The sequence below is a fragment of the Lepus europaeus genome, chromosome 18 (genome assembly GCF_033115175.1).
Source record: "Lepus europaeus isolate LE1 chromosome 18, mLepTim1.pri, whole genome shotgun sequence".
NCBI classification, from domain to species: domain Eukaryota; kingdom Metazoa; phylum Chordata; class Mammalia; order Lagomorpha; family Leporidae; genus Lepus; species Lepus europaeus.
Genome location: NC_084844.1, coordinates 75,076,223 through 75,099,237, shown reverse-complemented (window position 1 = coordinate 75,099,237; position 23,015 = coordinate 75,076,223). Strand labels below are relative to the sequence as shown.

The 23,015-nt window shown below is 43.2% G+C and overlaps 1 protein-coding gene across 1 annotated transcript; it reads left to right on the top strand.

Moving 5' to 3' along the window:
- The first annotated feature begins 1,202 nt into the window (after nt 1-1,202).
- Nucleotides 1,203-22,555, top strand: LOC133747042 (aldehyde dehydrogenase family 3 member A2-like). The gene is made up of 9 exons (XM_062175175.1): nt 1,203-1,257; nt 1,380-1,541; nt 2,174-2,405; nt 3,299-3,384; nt 5,296-5,504; nt 6,601-6,718; nt 19,484-19,610; nt 19,854-19,946; nt 22,356-22,555. Exons 2-9 carry the CDS (start codon nt 1,389-1,391, stop codon nt 22,553-22,555), a joined length of 1,218 nt encoding a protein of 405 aa, XP_062031159.1. The 5' UTR covers nt 1,203-1,257; nt 1,380-1,388.
- Nucleotides 22,556-23,015: the final 460 nt, after the last annotated feature.

Here is a 23,015-nt window from a genome sequence, read left to right as displayed (position 1 = left end):
CAAAGGACAGTGCCGCTTCTCAAGATAGGGCGCATCGTGTGTTGTTTGCTTACGAAGGAGGGTAACTGAGCCTTTCTACAAACATTCAAAGGGACACGAAGAGGACACAGCTGATTGTACCTCGGGAGTTGAAAGACTGGGATTAGAGCCCTCTCCGACACTGAGCGACCGCGAAAGAGCTAGCAAAGGAATACCCAGAGGACTTGCTGAGCTAAAAGACCACAAGGGTGCGGGGAGAAGGTGGCATGGGTCAGGGTCAGCCGCTGAGTGCAGAGGAGAAAGAACCGGGAACTCCCCCACTGGGTTAGCAACGAGGAAGCGGGTGGGTTTCCTTCTTGGGGGTTCTGCTATAACACGGGGAGTGGGGGCTCGCAGGTGACCTGCGGCCGAAAGAATTCTTTCATGCAAGGATGGAAGAGGATAATGCATGCATTCGGATACTTCAACAAGCTCCTGAGAAATGGGATAGAGAGATAAGCTTGTTTTCATGCAAAGAATTCTTGCGACCCGTGCACAGTTTTCCACGAGCTCTGACCCCACTCATACCGCTGTCTCGGCCCCCTGCCCCGGGGGAGAGGGGGTAGGGGAGCCACCTCGCAGGAACTGAGGCGCTGCCTGGGTGGGGGCGGCCGATCCGCGGAGGGAGGAGCCGGAGCCCGGGGGACAGGGCGAGGGTGGGGAGGTGGGTGCCGGGACCCCGACGCCCAGCGCTGCCCGCCGCGCATCCGGCCACATCTGAAGAGCCACAACATGGAAGAGGAAGGGGAGCACGCCTCTACAGAGCGCTTCGGGGGGCGCGGGCCGCGACCCGTCGGGGTCTGGGCGCTTCCTGCCTGACTCCAGCTTCTCAGCCAGCTGCCCACCGCCGCGCCTCGGCCCCGCCGCTGCTCCAAGACGCCTCTCCCCGCTTCCTGGAGCCACCCGGAGGCTTCGCTTCCCAGCGGCCCCGCTCCGCACCCCGCCACCTCGGCGCTCCAGCCGCGCACACCCCGACATCCCCCCCACAAGCCACGCGCAGCCTCGAGCGCCGGGACAGCGCCCCCCAGCAGCCGGGCAAGTAAGCGCGGGACTGCACGCTCCGCAGAGGGCCGCGCCCCGGGGAGGGGGCGTGGCCGCGGCCCGATCCGGCGGTCACGTGGGCCGCCCGGGCCAATGGGCGCGCGCCTCGGGGTCAAGCCCAGCCCTGCCGCGCCGCGGTCGGCCAGTTGCACTTGGCCTTGGCTGAAGTCCGGTCCGGACGCGGGGACTGACGGGGCAGTGAGTGGCGGCGCGGGGTCCGCGGTGGGCGCCCCGCGAGGGAAGAAGCGGAGGAGGAGCGGGGCGGGGCCCGCCACGCCCCCTCGCCGCGGCTGCCGCCGACTTCTCGTCTTTCTCCTCAGGTCGAAGCCATGGAGCGTGAGGTGCAGCGGCTTCGCCGGGCGTTCCGATCCGGCCGTTCGCGGCCCCTGCGGTTCCGGCTGCAGCAGCTCGAGGCCCTGCGGAGGATGGTGCAGGAGCGCGAGGCGGACATCCTGGCGGCCATCGCCGCCGACCTGTGCAAGGTGGGCGGGGGTCGCGGGGCGCCGCTCGGGGGCTTCGCTCTGCCGCAGCTCGGGGCTTTATTCTGTTTGCTTTGCTTTGGGGTTACGCGGTCCCCGTGGGAGTGACGTCGCCAGCGATGTCAATAAAGCAGGAGCCCCTGGCGTGCGTTTGCGGGCGCTCTGGGGCCGTGCGTGTAGCTCCTCTCCCGTGGAACCATTTGTTTGCAAGCATCCAGTGTGTGAGCATGTGTTATGCAGGATTACAGGAGACATCAGTGTCCTGCCCCTGAGGGTTTTAAACTTAAGAATCAGAACATGCACAGGTAAAATGTAAACAGAGTTAAACATCAGCTTGCTGAGGGTAGAATATTAAGATACAGATCACAAGCCTATTTGCTAAGGTATTAGAAGTGTGATCGAGGCAGGCCACCCTTAATCAGGGAGGTCTTCCTGAAAGAGGCAGTGTTTCAGTTGGAGTTTGAGAAGGCTGGAGAAGGGTTTAGAGGCATTGGCTGTAGCAGGAAGGGATTAGCAGGTGCTTACGAAGGTTTGAAGGAGTCTGGACTGCAAACCAGCCATCGCCACCTGGGGTTTTTGACATTCTGGGCCAAGCGTATCACTGCGAAGGGTTAACTGTGATTCCTTGACAACAGAGTGAATTGAATGCATACAGTCAGGAAGTCATTACCGTCCTTGGGGAAACTGACTTTATGCTGAGTAATCTTCCCGAGTGGATCAGCGCTAAGCCGGTGAAGAAGAACCTGTTCACCATGATGGACGAGGCCTACATTCAGGCGGAGCCTCTGGGAGTCGTCCTGATCATCGGAGCTTGGAACTACCCGTTCGTTCTCACCGTTCAGCCGCTGATTGGAGCCATCGCTGCAGGTCTGGTGCCACTTTGTGTCCGAACGCCTCTTTAGAAGGGTTTATTCTCTCTCATTATATGTTTAAGTGGGCTGCTGGGATATGTGTGATTACTTTTTAATGTTCATTTATTTTCATCTACTTGAAAGGCAGAGCAGGGGAGAGAGAGAGAATCTCCCATCTGCTGGTTCCCTCCCCAAATGCCCACCACAGCCAGGGCTGGGCCAGGTTGAAGCCAGGAGCCTGGAGCTCCTTGCAGGACTCCCGTGTGGGTGGCAGGGGCCTGGCCCTTGAGCCAACACTGTTGCCTCCCAGGATGCATTAGCAGGAACCTGGCTCAGAAGCAGAGGTGCTAGGGCTAGAACCAGCACTCTGAAATGGGCTGTAGGCATCCCAAGCACTGGCTTACCCTGTTACAACACAGCGCCCACCTCCGCATAACTAAGTTTCCAAGTGCCTGGGGGATGTACCTGTAAGGGGTTGGAGTCAGGATCTGTGTTCTGCTGTGGTTCCAGCTGCTGACTCTGGTCTTGGACAAACACCTGATTCTGCCCGACCAGTTTCTGCATTCAGATAAAGGCTCTGTGAGTAACACTGGCTTGGGTGTAGAGCCAATGCCAAGAGAATTTCTCACTTCGCAGGATCCAGATCAACAGCTCATGTTAGCATAACCTATTTGCCCAGTGATTCCAGGGTAGAGAGGAAAACCCGAGGGCTGAGGGAGAGAAGTGATAGAAATCTGGAGCCTGTTGCCAGTGAGATGTGCACGTGTGAGGAGGGGTGACACGGAAGAGAAAGATGATGCTCACTGTGAGGAAGGCGGAAGTAATTGGGTTCCCTACGCAATCACCATTCTGACAGCTGTTATTAAAGTGACCCAACTACCAGTCTCTTCTGCTTTGTGCTTTGTCTAGGGAACGCCGTGATCCTCAAGCCTTCTGAACTAAGTGAACACACGGCTAAGATCTTGGCCAAGCTGCTCCCTCAGTATCTAGGCCAGGTAAGAATATCTTGCCCCATCTTGAACACAGCGGTTCATCGTGGAAGATGCACATTAGATCCTCTGGCTGATCCATGTTGTTGCTGGCCAGGCATCTGCAGTTTCCCCGAGTGCCCAACAGTTGGCTTCCTATAAGAAATTAAGTTCCCAAATACACTGTGGAATGGCCCAGCTCTGACGGCTGCATGTGTTTAGGCCCCTGGCTTCACGGGCACGCTTGTTATTTACAGATCTTCCACCGTGCGACGTGTTGGATTAATCCTTGTTTGCACTACCACATTGCTGTAGATGTATTCATTTAGTGAGTTAATTCATGAGAGACTGGTAGTGTGCTAGGTGCCCCTTGTCTCTGACCATCTCTTTTATCCTAACAACTTGGCAATCTGTGTGATTACGAAAGAGTACTTCTGCTTTAAAAAAAAAAAATAGGATGTATGTGGCAGGAAGAGCCAGAAAGAAAAGTGGCCTTGGAGAGCGAGAGGGTGTAGCCCCGCCCCTGGGGTTCAGGTGTTGGCATTTGAGAGGATTGAAAGCTCCCTGGTAGGGAGGAAATCTGTGACACCACCATGAAATTGGGGTTGGGAGCTGCGGCTCCATGTGCACTGGCCGCAGGGAGAAGTCTCGCTTTGTTTTCATCAAAAGACAACTTTAAAATTCCTACCGGTATCTCACCAGTTAATTTGCAATGGCCTCAGGCCAAGGCTGGCTCTTATCAGTGTTAGGGCAGCCCTGAGAGCAGTTGTGTTCCAATAGGTGTGGCTATCCCCTCCCCTCCCCCAGGAAGGGTGACTTGAAAGCAAGGGAGAGGTCAGGGATTGTGTAGGAACTTGGAATCTGAAGCTGGAGGAGTAGGGGCCTGCTCTGCCCTTAAGCAGGTGTACATGTTTCAGCAGTCCAGTTGGGGGTAGGACAGTACCTGTTGCTGTTAGCTTACTGGGAAGGAGGCGTCACTCACACCTGCTCTGTAGACAAAGCCTTAGAAAAGTTAAAACCAGAAACATGGGTTGGGTTGTTAAACAGCGTAGTGAGAACTAATTAGTCTTTCAAAGAGCAGACCTCATGGCACTATGTGGCCCACAAGCCAGCCTTACTTCATGCTCCCCTCAGAATCCTCTGGACATCTCCCTGGTCTCCCTTCCTTGTCCTCTGTTCTCTGCCCTGTCCAGGTGTTCTCTCACAGAACAGCTGCTAAGCAAAGCCCAGTGCTCACAGGGGCTCAGTTCCCAGGGGCCGGGCGGATTCTTCCAGGAGCAGAGGAGGAAGCTGAGGCCAGAGGAGTCCCCTAGCTTGCCTGATGTCACATAAATCAGCAAGTGGCAGAGCCCAGCTTCAGCCCAGATGGACTTTGAAAGCAAGCGCTCCCAGCCGTGCTGTGTACCACTCGTTCAGCATCGTGTCGGGGGCTGAGCCCTGCTGGGTGTGCAGAGAAGAGAACATTCCGTTTAAACATTCAGTGTAAGACACACACCTGTCGTGTGGCCATTGGCAGCAGCCACTTTCTCACCAAAATCCTCGGCTTACACATACACACACACATACACACATACATACACACACATACATACACATACACACACATACACACATACACACACATACACACACGTCTCCTGCATTTCCCTGCTTAAGTCCAACCATCTGCCCTCACCCGTGTCTCGATTGCCTAACTCAGGTAGGAAACTAGGGTCTCTCTGGGGCCATCCCAACGAGGCTGTCGGTTCCCGCATGCCCACGGCTCCATCCTGCACTTGTCCTTGGTCAGCCCTCTCTTACGTCATCCGTCCCCTCCCTCACTGTTCTTGACGCTCTCCGGGTTTTCCTGAATGTTGGACGTTTACGTTGAAGGAACTGCTGGTGCTGGCGTTACAGTGACCTTGGCAATGCAGGAGTTTCCGTTTCTCTTTCTTCCAGGACCTGTACGCTGTCGTGAACGGTGGCGTGAAGGAAACCACGGAGCTCCTGAAGGAGCGCTTTGACCACATCCTGTATACGGGAAACGCTGCCGTCGGAAAGATTGTCATGGAAGCCGCTGCCAAGCATCTGACCCCGGTGACTCTTGAACTGGGCGGGAAAAGTCCGTGTTACATCGATACAGACTGTGACCTGGACACGGTCTGCAGGTGAGGCTGCCTCTCCGCTTCTCCCAGCTCCTAGCAGTAGTGCCGCCTCATCCTCTGTGCTTGAACCCTGTGCCTGATGGCACAAAGACAACATCATGAAGGGGTTGTCAAGACAGCTAGGGCTCTCACAGACTGTCTCTTGGTGCCATTGGGAGAAGTCAGGAACCGTAGGTGCTGGCATCACGTGGTTGTCCTTAGGAATTTCTGTTCTCCAGATTACAGGTAAGTCTGGCAAGAAACTTGAATGCTCTCCTGTGGATGATCCAGGAAGTAGATAATCCAAGGATTGTGTGTGCCTAAGGCAATCTTTCAATTTGCAGCTGGAAGTTGATCTCTTGAAAAACACCAGTATTACTGATTTGGTAGCTGTGAATAGCATCTTGCGCCTGAGAACTAGGACATACAAGGTTTCAGATTCCCTCTGCTAAGTCAAGTTCAGCCTTCAGGAGGTACCAGGACGTAGACCTATCACTGTGCTCTGAATGGTGGGGTTTTCTCTCCCTGTAACGGACAGGGAGCAAAGGAGGCGGGAGGGAGTTAGGTCACGGTGTCTTAGGTAAAGTATAATGGCTCGCACGAGAGACGCTGAGTGAGTGAGTGGATGTTGAGATTCTGGGCTGCGTTCCCTATGTAGGGAGGGCTTGCCGTAGTGGAGAAGGATCCTCTTGGAGGGGAATGGTCTGAGAGGCTGGTGCTCATGCTGCTTTGGCCCTGAACATCTTGCCAAAATCCGGAGAGGCAGAGTGTGCAGCTAGGTCCTGTGATGCAGTAGACGCCCTTGGCTGGAGCGGGAGCAGAAGGAAGGGGCTGTCGGAACGCTGTGTCTGCTCTTTGCCTATAGCTGGCAGAGGCATCACTGCACATACCATTTCGCCTGAGCTGGCTTCAGAACTTTCCTGCTCCTTAGAATCGTCTACCTCAGCCGGAAAATGTAAATTAACCTAAGTTCCAACTGACTGATGTCGAGACTAGTTTTTTTTTTTTAATAAAGAGAATCGAGTAAAAACAGGAATGCATTTCAGTTGCACACCATTTAAACACCACAAACGTGCCTAACAAATGAATATTCGGGCGGCTTTGTGTTTTTGTCCCTCAGGCGCATAACTTGGGGGAAGTACATGAATTGTGGCCAGACCTGCATTGCTCCCGACTATGTTCTCTGTGAAGCATCCCTGCAGAACCAGATTGTGCAGAAGATCAAGGAAACCGTGCAGGTTTGTGCTCCACACACCCGAGCCCACTGATTTCAGCAAGACAAGGAATCGACTTAATGATTTGCAGGCAGCGTCTCCGTGCCCTCTTCCACCTGGGAGAATTCCAGTAGCATCTGTGACTGAATCAATTTACTGGCTAATTGAAAATGTTCTGTGCAGCTCCCTAGGATGTCTGCTGGAAGCAAGATTCAGTTGGTATTAAATCAGAGAAATTAACTTCTCAGAGTTGTGGAGATTGGAGACACGAGGTCAAAGTCATAACAAGCTTGATTTTTTCTAGAGGCTTTTCTCCCAATGGACCTCACATATATGATATTATTCGATCCACTCAAAAGCAATTTCTCCACGCAGAGTCACATTGGCAGTTAGCACTTAAAGGTATGAGTTTTAGGGAGGCACATTTCAATCCATAACACTTGAAGAGGCTACATGATCTGACTCACAGACAGCCATCTCTGGGAAGGATAGAGATTTTGAAATGAGTGTTAGGATTCTTACAGTATTACTTTCATTACTAACTCCATTGAAAGTTGTGCATGCATGCACACACACAGAAATAAAGATACTTGCACATATAAATACATACTACAGAGGAAATGCCTAATGGTTGCTACCTATAGGTAACATCAATACAATAACCATAAGGTGACAAATTAGCAAACCATTAAAAAGAGTATTGGAAAAAATGACAACAAAATCTGCAACTACAAAAATATGTATATATATATGATATTCAATATTTATAATTGGTAAAAGATAAATACTAATGTGTGGAAAATAAAACCTAAATCTTACCTTTCATTATTACAGACTATGCTACATGAAGAATGTCTTCCCAAAACCATTCACTGGTTTAATGCTGTAGCATAGTATGTTAGGTCTTCAACTGCAGCACTGGAATCCCATATGGGTGCCAATTCAAGTGCCAACTGCTGCACTTCCAGTTCTGCTGCTGGTAATGGCCAAGAAAGCTGTGAAAGATGGCCCAAATTCTAGGGCCCCTGCAACCATGTGGCAGACCTAGAGGATGTTCCTATCTCCTGGCTTTGGATCATCCCAGCTCCAGCCATTGTGGCCATTTGGGGAGTGAACCAGTGGATAGAGGACCCTTCTTTCCATCTCTCATTCTTTATGTCCATAGCTGCTTCTCAAATAAAAAATAAATCTTTATAAAATATTTAAAAATCTTCACGTTTTAAATTTTGGTTACTGAAAGCTAGCACGGGACTATATTATACATAGAAAAGACAGATTCTGAAAATCATAAATGTAATGCATTGTAGCAAAATTTTGACAAATATTTCTGATTTTCTCAGCACTAGATGCTAAATTAATGACATAGTGAGTCATTGTGGATTTTTCAGCTCTTTGACAACCACTTATAGTACTTTACAGCTTTTCCAAATTTATCACTATGTGTGTTTTTCAAAACATGCACTGCATTTTACCAGTTTAGTGAACATGAAATTGCATTTTAGTGGCATATGTAATCAACACCTGCAAAGCCTCCAAAATATAGAAATAATATAATGGGATTAGTTATGAGACTTACATTTGATTGAGTTCAATTCTTTTAAGCTAATTTGTCGTTAGTATATGGCAATTACAAATATAATTAAGAATTAAGCATATAAGCATTAAAATTGAGTGATTCATAGAATTTGGAAATGACAGTGTGTAGCAGTGGCACCACATTTTTTAGTATTGATGAGGATTACTTAAAATCTAAATAAGAATCTATTCTCGTAAACTCCCAAAGTCATACAGGAAGTAAAGAAATACCACAGAAAGTAAGAGCAAAGAGGCTTGGTGCTGTTTGAAACCTGGTCTGCTTTCTTATCCCCTGTCGTGACACAATGAAATGGAAACATTAGGATCCCTCTCCTCTCTGCCACCAACTGAAGGGCAAGGCATGCTCATTTGTTCTGACTCCAGGTGAATTTAGGTTGGAAGTTTTTGGGATAAGGAAGATCTCTCTCTCTCTCTCTCTCTCTCTCTCTCTGTGTGTGTGTGTGTGTGTGTGTGTTTCAAATAAGTAATTTTGTTTAAAAAATAACTCATTTCAAATTTCTGATATGGCTCAAAGGCCTTCACCTACTTGAGGTATTGCTTCTTTGGAGGTGTTTTTCAGTATGTGATTTTGCAGGAAGTCGGAATTGAATCAGGAGGGGAGCAGTCACTCAAATGGTACTTTGTAGTGAATCTTGGCTAGATCTTACCTCTTCCACAAGCAGGCCCCAGGGTTTTCCAGAAGATAACTGTGTCAAATAAGGAAAACCTGAGAAGGCAAATGCTTTACAATGTGTGTTTCTCTCACATGTCCTGATGTCTCATAGGTGAAGGAAGTGAAATGGTGAAATCCAAGGTCTTGTGAAGGGATGGATACAGGGAATGATGTTATTTGAAATCATTACTGGAAAAGTATACTACATTAAATATATATTATGTATGGTTGTTCCAATGCAATTTTGGCCAAAAATATGAAATGTAAGTTACATACTTTCTATAGACTTTCAGGTCTAAAAATACAAGAAGTTTTCTAGGTACACACATATATGGAGTCCTGTATGGTACTTTTGAAATCATAGAAAAAGAGTAAATTCAAAATAATTTCTTTAGTGTAAACTTTAGTGAAAGGCTGAAAGGCCTGCAAGAGCATCTCAGGCATAGAAAGACAAGACTCTGCAGAAAAAGAAAAAAAAAACTACATGGAGGATCTCTGCAAGACCTCAGAGGAAAGGAAGAGTCATCAAAGGAGACACTCTTCTCTGAAAGGAGAGGGGAACATCCTCTTTGCTTATGGCTGTGTCAGGGTCTATGGTCACAAAAGGCCTCCATATCCATGGCAGCGCACAACAGGAGCCTTGGGTGATCACGGACGTCATAAAAAAGGGTGTTAATTGTTGAAGGAACAATAGTAATCAATGTGCACTTGCTCCCCAGGTAGGACATCTGTCCCTAATGAATTGCAATATGAGAATCAATTGCAGATACTCTCCCCAAACTGTATTCTATATATTGTGTGTGGGCATGGGGGCAAATTGTTGAACTTTATGATTAACATAGAGATGGTCCTCTATATATAAAGTCATACTAAAAATGATCCATAATGAAGGTGATGGGAGAGGGAATGAGAGGTGGGAAGGGAGCAGGGTGGGGGACATGAGGGAAAGAACCTCTGTACTCTTAAAGTTGTATCTATGTAAAAATGCATTCATCAAATAAATAAAACATGATGTTTATCTCTTTGATAACCACCTTTATTTGGATAATCACCCTTATAGTTTTATTTTTTTTACTATTATCTCATAATTTTACAAAATTTATAGACAGTGCTTTCTCTTCCAGGTGTGACTCTGGGCACCTTCACATATTACCAAGAGCAAAGAAAATACATCACCTCTAAGTGGATTTCTTAATTATTCCTCAGCTTTTAGTCAGTTTTCATTTTAGGACATCTATAATTATTTATTAATTAAAAAGGAAAATAAACATAATTTTGTTCTCAGAGAATAACCACAAATAAGATGAATGGCAAATGTGGCATGATTATGAAACATTGCATTCATCTAAGATAGGACAATTTGGTCTCTGTTCTTTCTGTTGCCATGGCAAAATGTATATTACATGTTTGAGTTAAACCTCAATGCAAAATATCCAAATTTTTTGGATCATGATGTCAAAAACTGTTTTTATTGTCACATACATGATGTAGTGGTCAATGTTTTAGTGCTACCCTGAAAATAAATGCTTAGCATTCTACAAAGGTAAAAATTGCCTGGTATTAAAACACCAATCAGTTAAGTTCATTTCTGAATATTTAGAGTAATGCAATCATTAATAGTTTTGAAGAGCTGAACTTGATTCAGGTATAGGATCCAAAATGTGGGAAAAGGAATCTAGTGCAGGTTATTTTGTAGTTTTTTTTTTTTTTTAAGAGTTCTGTAGTCTTTTCAGTTTTCTTTTTTTTTAAAACTTTTATTTAATGAAAATAAATTTCCAAAGTACATCTTATGGGTTACAATGACTTCCCCCTCCCAAAACTTCCCTCCCACCCACAACCCTCCCCTTTCCCGCTCCCTCTCCCCTTCCAATCACATCATGATTCATTTTCAATTCTCTTTATATACAGAAGATCAGTTTAGTATATATTAGTTAAAGATTTCAACAGTTTGCCCCATATAGCAACACAAAGTGAAAAAAAAAATACTGTTGGAGTACTAGTTATAGCATTAAATAAGGGTGTTCAGCACATTAAAGACAGAGATCCTACATGATATTTTTTAAAAATTAATTAATTTTCTATGCCATTTCCAATTTAACACCAGGGTATTTTTTTTCATTTCCAATTATCTTTATATTAAGAAGATTGATTCAGTATATAATTAGTAAAGATCTCATCAGTTTGTACCCACACAGAAACACAAAGTGTAAAAATTACTGTTTCAGTACTAGTTATAGCATCACTGCACATTAGACAACACATTAAGGACAGATCCCACATGGGAAGTAAGTACACAGTGACTTCTGTTGCTGACTTAACAATTTGACACTCCTGTTCATGGCATCAGTAATCTCCCTAGGCTCTAGTCATGAGTTGCCAGGGCTATGGAAGCCTTTAGAGTTCGCTGACTTTGATCTTATTCCGATAGGGTCATAGTCAAAGTGGAAGTTCTCTCCTCCCTTCGGAGAAGGGTACCTCCTTCTCTGATGGCCCCGTTCTTTCCACTGGGATCTCACTCACAGAGATCTTTCATTTAGGTCTTCTTCTTTTTTTTTCTTTTCCATGGTATCTTGGCTTTCCATGCCTACAATACTCTCATGGGCTCTTTAGCCAGATCCGAATGCCTTAAGGGCTGATTCTGAGGCCAGAGTGTTGTTTAGGACGTCTGCCATTCTATGAGTCTGCTGTGTATCCCGTTTCCCATGTTGGATCTTTCTCTCCCTTTTTGATTCTATCAGTTAGTATTAGCAGACACTTGTCTTCCTCGTGTGATCCCTTTGATTCTTAGACCTATCAGCCATCGATTGTGAACTGAAATTGATCACTTGGACTAGTGAGGTGTCATTGGTACATGCCACCTTGATGGGATTGTATTGGAATCCCCTGGCACATTTCTAACTCCATCATTTGTGGCAAGTCTGATTAACCATGTCCCAAATTGTACATCTCCTTCCTCTCTTTTTCCACTCTTAAATTTAACAGGGATCACTTTATAGTTAAAATTTAAACACCTAAGAATAATTGTGTATTAATTACTAAGTTCAACCACTAGTACTAGAACAACAACAACAACAACAAACACTAAAAAGGATAAAGTATTACATTGTACATCTAGAGCCAGGACAAGAGCTGATCAGTTCATTGTTTCTTATAGTGTCCATTTCACTTCAACAGGTTTCCCCTTTGGTGCTCAGTTACTTGTCGCCGATCAGGGAAAACAAATGATATTTGTCTCTTTGGGACTGGCTTATTTCACTCAGCATGATGTTTTCCAGATTCCTCCATCTTGTTACAAATGACCGGGTTTCATTGTTTCTTAATGCTGTATAGTATTCTATGGAGTACATGTCCCATAATTTCTTTATCCAGTCTACTGTTGATGGACATTTGGGTTGGTTCCAGGTCTTAGCTATTGTGAATTGAGCTGCAATAAACATTAATGTGCAGATGGCTTTTTTATTAGTCAAATTAATTTCCTTTGGGTAAATTCCAAGGAGTGGGATGGCTGGGTTATATGGTAGGGTTATGTTCAGGTTTCTGAGGAATCTCCAGACTGACTTCCATAGTGGCTTAACCAGTTTGCATTCCCACCAACAGTGTGTTAGTATCCGTTTTTCCCCACGTCCTCTCCAACATCTATTGTTGGTTGATTTCTGAATGTGAGCCATTCTCAATGGGGTGAGTTGAAACATCATTGTGGTTTTGATTTGCATTTCTCTGATTGCTAGTGATCTTGAACATTTTTTCATGTGTCTGTTGGCCATTTGGATTTCCTCTTTCGAAAAATGTCTATTGAGTTCCTTGGCCCATCTCTTCAGTGGGTTGTTTGTTCTGTTGTTGTGGAGTTTCTTGATTTCTTTGTAGATTCTGGTTATCAACCCTTTATCTGCAGTATAGTTTGCAAATATTTTTTCCCATTCTGTCGGTTGCCTCTTCACTTTCCTGACTGTTTCTTTTGAAGTACAGAAACTTCTCAATTTGATGCAATCCGAAATGTTAATTTTGGTTTTGACTGCTTGTGCTCCTGGGGTCTTTTCCAAGAAGTCTTTGCCTGTACCTATATCTTGCAGGGTTTCTCCAATGCTCTCTAATAATTTGATGGTTTTGGGTCGTAGATTTAAGTCTTTAATCCACGTTGAGTGAATTTTTGTGTAAGGTGAAAGGTATGGGTCTTGCTTCAAGCTTCTGCACATGGAAATCCAATTTTCCCAGCACCATTTATTGAATAGACTGTCCTTATTCCAGGGATTAGTTTTGGATCTTTGATCAAATATAAGTTGGCTGTAGATGTTTGGATTGATTTCTGGTGTTTCTATTCTGTTCCATTGGTCTATCCATCTGTTTCTGTACCAGTACCATGCTGTTTTGATAACAACTGCCCTGTAGTATGCCCTGAAATCTGGTACTGTGATGCCTCCGGCTTTGTTTTTGTTGTACAAGATTGCTTTAGCTATTCCAGGTCTTCTGTGTCTCCATATGAATTTCAGCATCATTTTTTCCAGATCTGAGAAGAAGGTCTTCAGAATCTTGATTGGTATTGCATTGAATGTATAAATTGCTTTTGGGAAAATAGACATTTTGATGATATTGATTCTTCCAATCCATGAGCATGGAAGATTTCTCCATGTTTTGGTATCCTCTTCTATTTCTTTCTTTCAGGTTTTGTAGTTTCATCGTAGAGATCTTTAACGTCCTTGGTTAAGTGTATCCCAAGGTTTTTGATTTTTCTTGTAGCTATTGTGAATGGGATTGATCTTAGAAGTTCTTCCTCAGCCGTGGCATTGCCTGTGTATACAAAGGCTGTTGATTTTTGTGCATTGATTTTATATCCTGCTACTTTGCCAAACTCTTCAATGAGTTCCAGTAGTCTCTTAGAGTTCTTTGGGTCCCCTAAATAAAGAATCATATCATCTGCAAAGAGGGATAGTTTGAGTTCTTCCTTCCCAATTTGTATCCCTTTAATTTCTTTGTCTTGCCTAATAGCTCTGGCCAAAACTTCCAGAACTATATTGAATAGCAGTGGTGAGAGTGGGCATCCCTGTCTGGTACCAGATCTCAGCAGAAATGCTTCCATCTTTTCCCCATTCAATAGGATGTTGGCTGTGGGCTTTTCATATATTGCTTTGATTGTATTGAGGAATGTTCCTTCCATACCCAGTTTGCTTAGAGTTTTCATCATGAAAGGGTGTTGTATTTTATCAAATGCTTTCTCTGCGTCTATTGAGAGAATCATATGGTTTTTCTTCTGCAGTCTGTTAATGTAGTGTATTACGTTGATTGTTTTGCGAACGTTGAACCATCCCTGATTACCGGAGATAAATCCCACTTGGTCTGGGTGGATGATCTTTCTGATGTGTTTTTGCATTCTATTGGCCAGAATTTTATGGAGTATTTTTGCGTCTATGTTCATCAGGGATATTGGTCTGTAATTCTCTTTCAATGCTGCATCTTTTTCCAGCTTAGGAATTAAGGTGATGCTGGCTTCATAGAAAGAATTTGGGAGGATTCCCTCTTTTTCAATTGTTCTGAATAGTTTGAGAAGAATTGGAGTTAGTTCTTCTCTAAATGTCTGGTACAACTCAGCAGTGAATCCATCTGGTCCTGGGCTTTTCTTTGTTGGGAGGGCCTTTATTACTGTTTCAATTTCTGTGTCAGTTATGGGTCTGTTTAGGTTTTCTATGTCTTCCTGGCTCAATTTAGGTAGGTTGTATGTGTCCAAGAATCTGTCCATTTCTGATAGATTTCCCTGTGTGCTGGCATACAAGTCCTTGTAGTAATTTCTGATGATTCTTTTTATTTCTGTGGTGTCTGTTGTTACGTTTCCCTTTTCATCTCTGATCCTATTGATTTGGGTCTTCATCTTCTTCTTTTAGTTAGTTGAGCCAATGGGGTGTCGATTTTGCTTATTTTTTCAAAAAAAGAGCTCCTCGTTTGGCTGATTTTTTGTAATTTTTTTTGGATTCAATCCTGTTGATTTCTTCTCTGATTTTAATTATTTCTCTTTTCCTACTGGGTTTGGGTTTGGTTTGCTGCAGATTTTCTAGATCCTTGAGATGACTTGAAAGCTCATCTATTTGGTGCCTTTCCAATTTCTTGATGTAGGCACCTATTGATATAAACTTTCCTCTTAACACTGCTTTTGTTGTATCCCATAGGTTTTGGTATGTTGTGCTTTTATCCTCATTTACTTCCAGAAAATTTTTGATTTCTCTTTTAATTTCTTCTATGACCCATTGTTCATTCAGGAGCATGTTGTTCAATCTCCATGTGTTTGCACATGCTCTAGGGATTCCCGAGTTGCCAATTTCCAATTTCATTCCTTTGTGGTCTGAGAAGCTGCATGGTATGATTCTAATTCTTTTGAATTTGCTGAGACTTGCTTTATGGCCTAGTATGTGGTCAATCCTAGAGAAGGTTACATGTACTGCTGAGAAGAATGTAAAGTCTTTAGATGTAGGATGAAATGTTCTGTAGATATCTGTTAGATCCATTTGGGCTATAGTGTCCTTTAAAACTACTGTCTCCTTGTTGATCTTCTGTTCTGTTGATCTGTCTATCTCTGAGAGTGGAGTATTGAAGTCCCCCAGTACTATTGTATTGGGGTCTAAGTCTCCCTTTAAGTCCCTTAACAAGTCTTTTAAATAAGCTGGTGCCCTGCAATTAGGTGCATATACATTGATAATCGTTATATCTTCCTGTTGAATGGATCCCTTAATCATTAAATAGTGCCCCTCTTTGTCTCTTCTAACAGTTTTTGTGGTAAAGTTTATGTTGTCCGATATTAAGATGGCTATGCCTGCTCTTTTTTCATTTCTGTTGGCATGGTATATCTTTTTCCAGCCTTTCACTTTCAGTCTGTATGCATCATTGTTGGAAAGATGAGTTTCTTGTAAGCAGCAAAAAGATGGGTTTTGTTCCTTAACCCAATCAGCCAATTGGTGTCTTTTAACTGGACAGTTCAGGACATTAACATTCACTGTGACTATTGAGAAGGAGTAACTTTGCCCTGTCATTTGCCAAATATTTTTTCTAATATCTGGTTTGAGACTCCTGTGATCTTTTGCTGTGAGGTTTCCTTCCTTTATCTTCTTTCATATTTGTTACCGTGTTTCTGTGTTTCTGTATGTAACACATATTTAAGCATCTTTTGCAGGGCTGGACGAGTGGTGACAAATTCTTTCAATTTCTGTTTGCTGTGAAAGGTCTTTATTTCACCTTCATTCACAAATGAGAGCTTTGCAGGATATCATATTCTGGGCTGGCAGTTTTTCTGGGGTATATCTCGCCATTCTCTCCTAGCTTGTAGGGTTTCTGATGAGAAGTCAGCTGTGAGTCTAATTGGAGTTCCTCTGAGAGTAATCTGACGTTTCTCTCTTGCACATTTTAGGATCTTTTCTTTATGTTTCACTGTGGTGAGTTTGATTACGATGTGTCGTGGTGAGGATCTCTTTTGGTCATGTTTATTAGGGGTTCTATGAGCTTCCTGTACTAGGATGTCTCTGTCCTTCTCAAAACCTGGGAAATTTTGTGCTAGTATCTCACTAAAAAGGCCTTTTAATCCTTTCTCCCTCTCCATGCCTTCAGGAACTCCTAGAACCCAAATGTTGGGTTTTTTAATAGTATCCTGTAGATTCCTGACAGTATTTTTTAGATTTCTGATTTCTTCTTCTTTTCTTTGATTTGCCTGTTTCCTTTCCTGTTCTCTGTCTTCTAAGTCTGATATTCTCTCTTCTGCTTCACCCATTCTGTTTTTAAGGCTCTCTAATGTGTTTGTCATTTGATCTATTGAGTTCTTCATTTCATTGTGGTTTTTTGTCACTATCTCAGTTTCATGTTCTACTAGTTGTTTCATTTCATTTTGATTCCTCCTTAATATTTCATTTTCATGAGAGAGATTTTCTATCTTGTCCATTAAGGATTTCTGTAGTTCAAGAATTTGTTTTTGAGAACTTCTTAATGTTCTTTTCAATTTTTTGAGATCCGCTTCTTGCATTTCCTCTATCTCTTCATCTTCATAATCTTGGATTGGGGTGTCTTGTTCATTTGGGGGCATCATAGTGTCTTCCTTGCTCTTGTTACCTCAGTTTCTACGTTTGTTGTTTGGCATGTTGGAGATAATTTATGATTTTTTTTTTGCTGTGGTGTTTTTTTTCTCGTTATACTATTCCTCTAAGTGGGCTGTCTGCTTTGATGGATCCTTAGAGGCTGTGATGGGTGTGGCCAGAGAGCTCCGCTTGATTCTTCAGGTTTAAGGCTGTGCAAAAAGCGACTCACCCAGATTGTTCTCTCCCTTGCTCCTTGCTGGATAGCTCTCTCTCTCTCTCTCTCTTTTTTTTTTTTTTGACTCAGTTGGGAAGTAGTTTGGCACAGGTGAGTGAAATTGAGGGTAGTTGAAATCTGGCCTCTGTCAGTATTCATTTGATCTACCCCTGGGACCACACAAAGAGTTTATGCAGCCCTCAATGTGTTCTCAATTTTCACCAAAGTTCCAAAGTTACTGAGTTTGTGGACTCATTGGTGGCGCTTTACATATGTAAAATGGTGCTTGCTCTTTGTTTTGCTCAGTGAGTGAAGAGAGAGGCCTCTGCTTTTCCCCCTCAATATCTCAGTTTCTGACGTCTTTGTCTTACCTTCCGTTCGTTCCCGCATTGGCGAGATTCTGCGGCTCATCTCCTGCGGTTGGGTTTGCACGCGGTGGGCTCCCTATAGGTCCTCTGTGTCCCATCCACTAGATCCGGAAGCGTTTCCTATGCAGTTTTTTTTTTTTGAGTCTTTTCCTGAGGCTACAGTAATTCCACTTTTATGAAACTTTATTTTCCCAAACTACGGCACACGTCCTCACTATCTGCCATCTTGGCTCCCTCTTTCTATTTTGTAGTTTTAAGATTTATTTATTTATTTATTTGAAAGGAAAAGTTCCAGAGATTGGGAGAGACTGGGTGGAGAGAAAAAGAGATATCTTCCATCTTTCTGCTCCATTTCCCAAATGCCCACAGTGGCTGGGACTGGGTCAGGCTAAACCAAGAGCCTGGGACTCCATCTTGGTCACCCATATTAGGGGATGGGGCCCAAATACTCAGGCTGTCTTTCAGTACTCTTTCAGGTATATCAGCAATGGAGCTGGGTTGGAATGGAGAGGCAGGACTCAAATTGTAAGCTCACAAGGGATGACAGAATTGCAGATGGAGGCTTAACCTGCTACATCACATTGCTGGTGCCTACTGAAGTTTCTAAAACAAATCTTTATGCATTTCTCTCAATTAGTCAGAAATGCAGATTGTAGTACAGACTTCCCCAAGTACTGTTTTTGGGTAAATAATTCCATTGTTTTCCTTTAATTTGATGTAATGTTATTTTAGTTCTTCAAATTTTCATCAGTAGAATAGTCATAGACAAAGCCAAAAGCTATTTTCCATTGTCTGTCTTAAATGAATGTTCTCTCTTATTTAAAAATATTTATGAGCTTGATAGGGGAAGAAGTTTGATGTGGGCCAGCCGCACCTGTCGAACGGAACCTGAAGGAGGGAGTGGGAATGAAAAGAGGAACAAGGGCACAGAGAATGGAGCCAAGACAAAAGTCTGATCAAGGCTCATTTATTCCAGCGTCTCAGCAATATTTTATACATAACCAGCTGCAGCTCAAGGCCACAGAAGTGAACAACAAAAGCAAGCAACATATCAGGCTTTCTGCAACACAGTCATAACATAGATAATTTTGGTGGAGTGTTCTTGTTTGATCATTCTCCTGGAGCATGGGAACAGGTGACTTTTTCTCCTCCCAGGAATTCCACAAGCCAAGACTGACCTTGACTTGTCTATGACTTGTTTATGGGCTGCCTACAGAAAGAGAGAGAGAGAGAGCTCCCATGCATTTATTCACTCCCTAAATAACCATACCAAGCAGAGGTGGGCAGGATGGAAACCAGGAGCTAGAATAGAGTCTAGGCCTGCCTCATTGATGGCATCACTATTGCTTCCCCAGGTCTTCATTAGCTGAGAGCTGTAAACTAGAACGGGCACTGGAAATCCAACCTGGGCACTCTGAAGTAGAAGTAGGGTTTCTCAGCTGGTGTCATAAACACTAAACTAAATACCTGCCCTCTCTTTAAAATATTTCTCCTCTGCCATATTTGAAGTGACTGTGGATGATGTTTTCCTGGAAATTCTTCTGTGTTTATTCTCATTAAAGCTTCACTGATAGGACCTTGTCTTTTTCCCAACATACTTCTAAATTCCTCACTTTAACATTGCTCACTCAAAAGTCAGTATTATCTCCCTTTCAGCCTGTTATGTAATCCCCTTGACAGATATAGCCCTTTTGATCTGAAACTCTTCTTTCCCTCTAGCTTGGGCATTTTTCACAATTTTCAGACAATAGTTTGACTCGCTGTTTAATGCTTCTAATGTGGTTGTCCAAATGTTCAAGTCTAAAATGAAACCGCATCCTTCCTTCTTCCTTCATACCTGTGTACAAGATACACAACTTTCAGTGTTTGTTTTGTGACAGAGTACATATGTTGACCAGAGGTGTTCTATTGCAGGTGATGATAAGATTTGAAGACCTGGCTGTGTATTTCACCTGGAAAGAATGGCAGAACATGGACAATGCTCAAAAAATCTTGTACAGAGATGTGATGCTGGAGACCTACAGCATCCTGTTCTCCTCGGGTGAGTGACACCCATCACATTCCCAATGGTAATATTTTTTTGCTCTTTGACAAATAAGTAAACACTTTATAAAGTATCATATTTGGAAGGTGTAGAATTTGAGAACATGAATAATCTGAATTTCTAGCATCAAGAAAGTATTCAAATTGGTACCTTCATTGCAGAGCACCTGGACCAAGCTGCAGCCTTTTAAATAACCCAAGATTGTGAGTTCACAAAATCTGACATTGTTTCCATTAATAGGGCATTGTATGACCAAACCTGACTTGATCTTGAAGTTGGAGCAAGGAGCAGAGCCATGGATGGGGGAAGAATGCCTACCTCAGAGCCTTCCAGGTCAGTCTGCACATAATGGGCAGGGAGGCCAAAGTAGGAGCAGTGCAGTAGGTGTTGACTGATGCTCCTTCCATGAATTTTTCTCAAATCTTTCTCCTGATGACAGCTGGATTTGTATATCCGGTATTCTAGAATATCTAGGGATACCAATGCCTGTCTCTTTTTTTCTTGGTGAAGATGTTCTTTGAATTAAAAAAAATTCCAATGCTTTTCTGATATTACTAAGGCTTTTTTCCAGGTTAGATTCATTCTACAAATTCTAACTTGTCATTCTCCACACTTTCATACCTTTTCCTTCATGCATTTATTAATTCATTCAGTGGTTGTTAATTGCACAGTTATACAAATTTTGTTCTTACTCAGTGCTCATGGTTTTGGCCAGGCACAGACCTTGCTATTTTAAGCATCTTATAACTGAACCAATAATTATGTGCTCTCTTTCTTTGCCTCTTTTTCCTTTTGTTCTTTCCCTAGGCCTCTCAAATAAATAAGAAAATGATAGGTTGTTGGAAACATTTGAGGAGTGAGCCTGTGGCTGGCAACCCTCTCTTTTATTCTCTTTGTGCCTCAATCTTTGTCTCTTTGGCTTTGAAGTAAGTAAATAAATGAGTAAATGCTAAAAGATGGTCAGGAGTAAGCCTCTGTGCTGTGACATCAAAAATCATAAAGCTAAGCATGAACTTGTATAGGAACATGAAAATAAGTGATACTAGACTCACCAAGAAATTCATGAGTTTCTCAATCCCAAGGTCAACTAACCTCATAGGTTCATGTTGAATGGCTCAGATTTGTTTGGGAGAAGAGTTTGAATTATGAATTCTTATTTTTCATTGTCATTGAAAAGTAAGAAACTGTCAAAACAGCATAGGAAATGAATTTCTCTGTGGAAATAGGAGACAACTAATCAAAAGCCTCCAGAAACTCAAATTATTACAGAGGAATGTTTATAGAAAGAATTGAGAGGTGGCTGGCACCGTGGCTTAACAGGCTAATCCTCCACCTTGCGGTGCCAGCACACCGTGTTCTAGTCCCGGTCGGAGCACCAGATTCTATCCCAGTTGCCCCTCTTCCAGGCCAGCTCTCTGCTATGGCCCTGGAAGGCAGTGGAGGATGGCCCAAGTGCTTGGGCCCTGCATCCACATTGGAGACCAGGACAAGCACCTGGCTCCTGGCTTCGGATCAGCACGATGTGCTGGCCACAGCATCCATTGGAGGGTGAACCAACGGCAAAAAGGAAGACCATTCTGTCTGTCTGTCTCTCTCTCACTATCGACTCTGCCTGTCAAAAAAACAGAAGAAAAAATTGAGAGGAGATAACCACAGCTGGTGTTTTCAGAATGAGTCAGAAAAGACATTTCAAATAAAGTAAACACATCCTTTGTTGTAGAAACATATTCCTTAAACTGGTAGGGAGTTTATACCCAAGATGGTGTACTGTGGCTTTTCTCTACCAGTTGCAAATATGAGAAGCTGAAGATGTCAGATTTACTTAGGAATATGGGGAAGCTGCCATAAAGTGCAAACAAAAGAGTTTTTCATTTGAAAAGTCCTACAAATGCTATTTCCTAGGGAAGGCTGAACATGAGGCAATCATACATTCAAATACTGCTCCTTAAATGTGGTCCTTTTTAGAACACAAACACATTTCATTCTTCTTCATCTTAAAGTAAATGATCCAGTAAAACTTTCTCATATTTCTACCTGAAATATTAGAGAAGCACAAAATACACAATTTTTATAAATATAAACTGGAGCAAAAGCACAAGGAAAAAAATTGTTGCTAGGCAATGGGTGAAAATTTTTGCTAAATATTTGTCCATTCATTGAAATCTTGTGTAGTTGTTCATCTGTGTGAAAAGCAGAATGACAATGAGAGGAGAGAGATCTTTTAACTCACTCTGCAAATGACTGCAACAGTTAGGTCTGACTAGTCTGAAGCCAATAGCCTGGAATTCCATCTAGTCTTCTGTGGTGCACCACAGGGTCCCAAGCACATGAACCATCATCTGAAGCCTCCCAGGTTACAGAAGCAGAGAGCTATATGCAAAGCAGAGAGCTGTATTGTAGGCAGAGGAGTCAGGTCTCAAACTGGCACTGCTTTGGGATGCAGGCATCCCAAGCAATGAGTTAATACATCTTACTGCAAAAGCCATTCTGCCATACCTGAATAGAATTCAGGTAGTGAACACGATCATGATTGAACTTTTGGAGACCTATTGATGCAATTTAATATATTAATATATTAAGGAGAAAAACCATATAATGACCATAACTAAGTTTCTCATATTAATTTTGTTAATATCTTATGTCATTTGAATACCAAGTAACTTAATTCCATTTACATAAGTTAGCAAGGAGAAAGTTATATGTGATTCAGTGAAGTGGTTGTTTGTTTTTTTCTCATTTCAGTTGCTGTGAAAAGGGATGACCTGGTTAGGACCAACCAGGAATGTCAGGACAAAAGTCTGAATCTTAATGTTAAGAAAAATAACAAGACATCAACTCCAAAGATAGTTGAATTAAGAAAAACATTTAATTTAAGTTCAAGCCATATTCCCAAACTAATTATCAGAAAGAGAAATTATTCAAGAATGAAACCCAAAGAATGAAATGTATGTCACAATGTGTATCCCCAAAGTGGGTCTGATCAACTACAAGCTGAAGAGAAATTTGATGCCACTAAGGTACCTGGGAACTCTCTCCAGTTCTATGAGCCTCTTAGTCAATGTCACAAGATTCAGACTGTGAACCAGACATCTGAGCATATTGGACAAAGTGAAGTCTTCACAAGGAAGATGTTCTGTAAATCTGAGAGGGTTTGTAAGGGAGAAACCTGTAATAAGTCAACTATCACTGTTGGAAAGGCAACTCAAATAGTAAATGCTTTCCATGAAAGCGCTAACCTCAGTGCACGTCAACAAACCCACATAAGAGAGAAATTTTATGGATATGTTAGGTATGTGGAGCCTGTTATTTACCAATCACATCTTGCCATAAATCAGAGGCCACATTTAGAGAAAAAACCCTATGCAGGTAAACCCTGTGAAAAATCATTCAGTTGTAATTCCT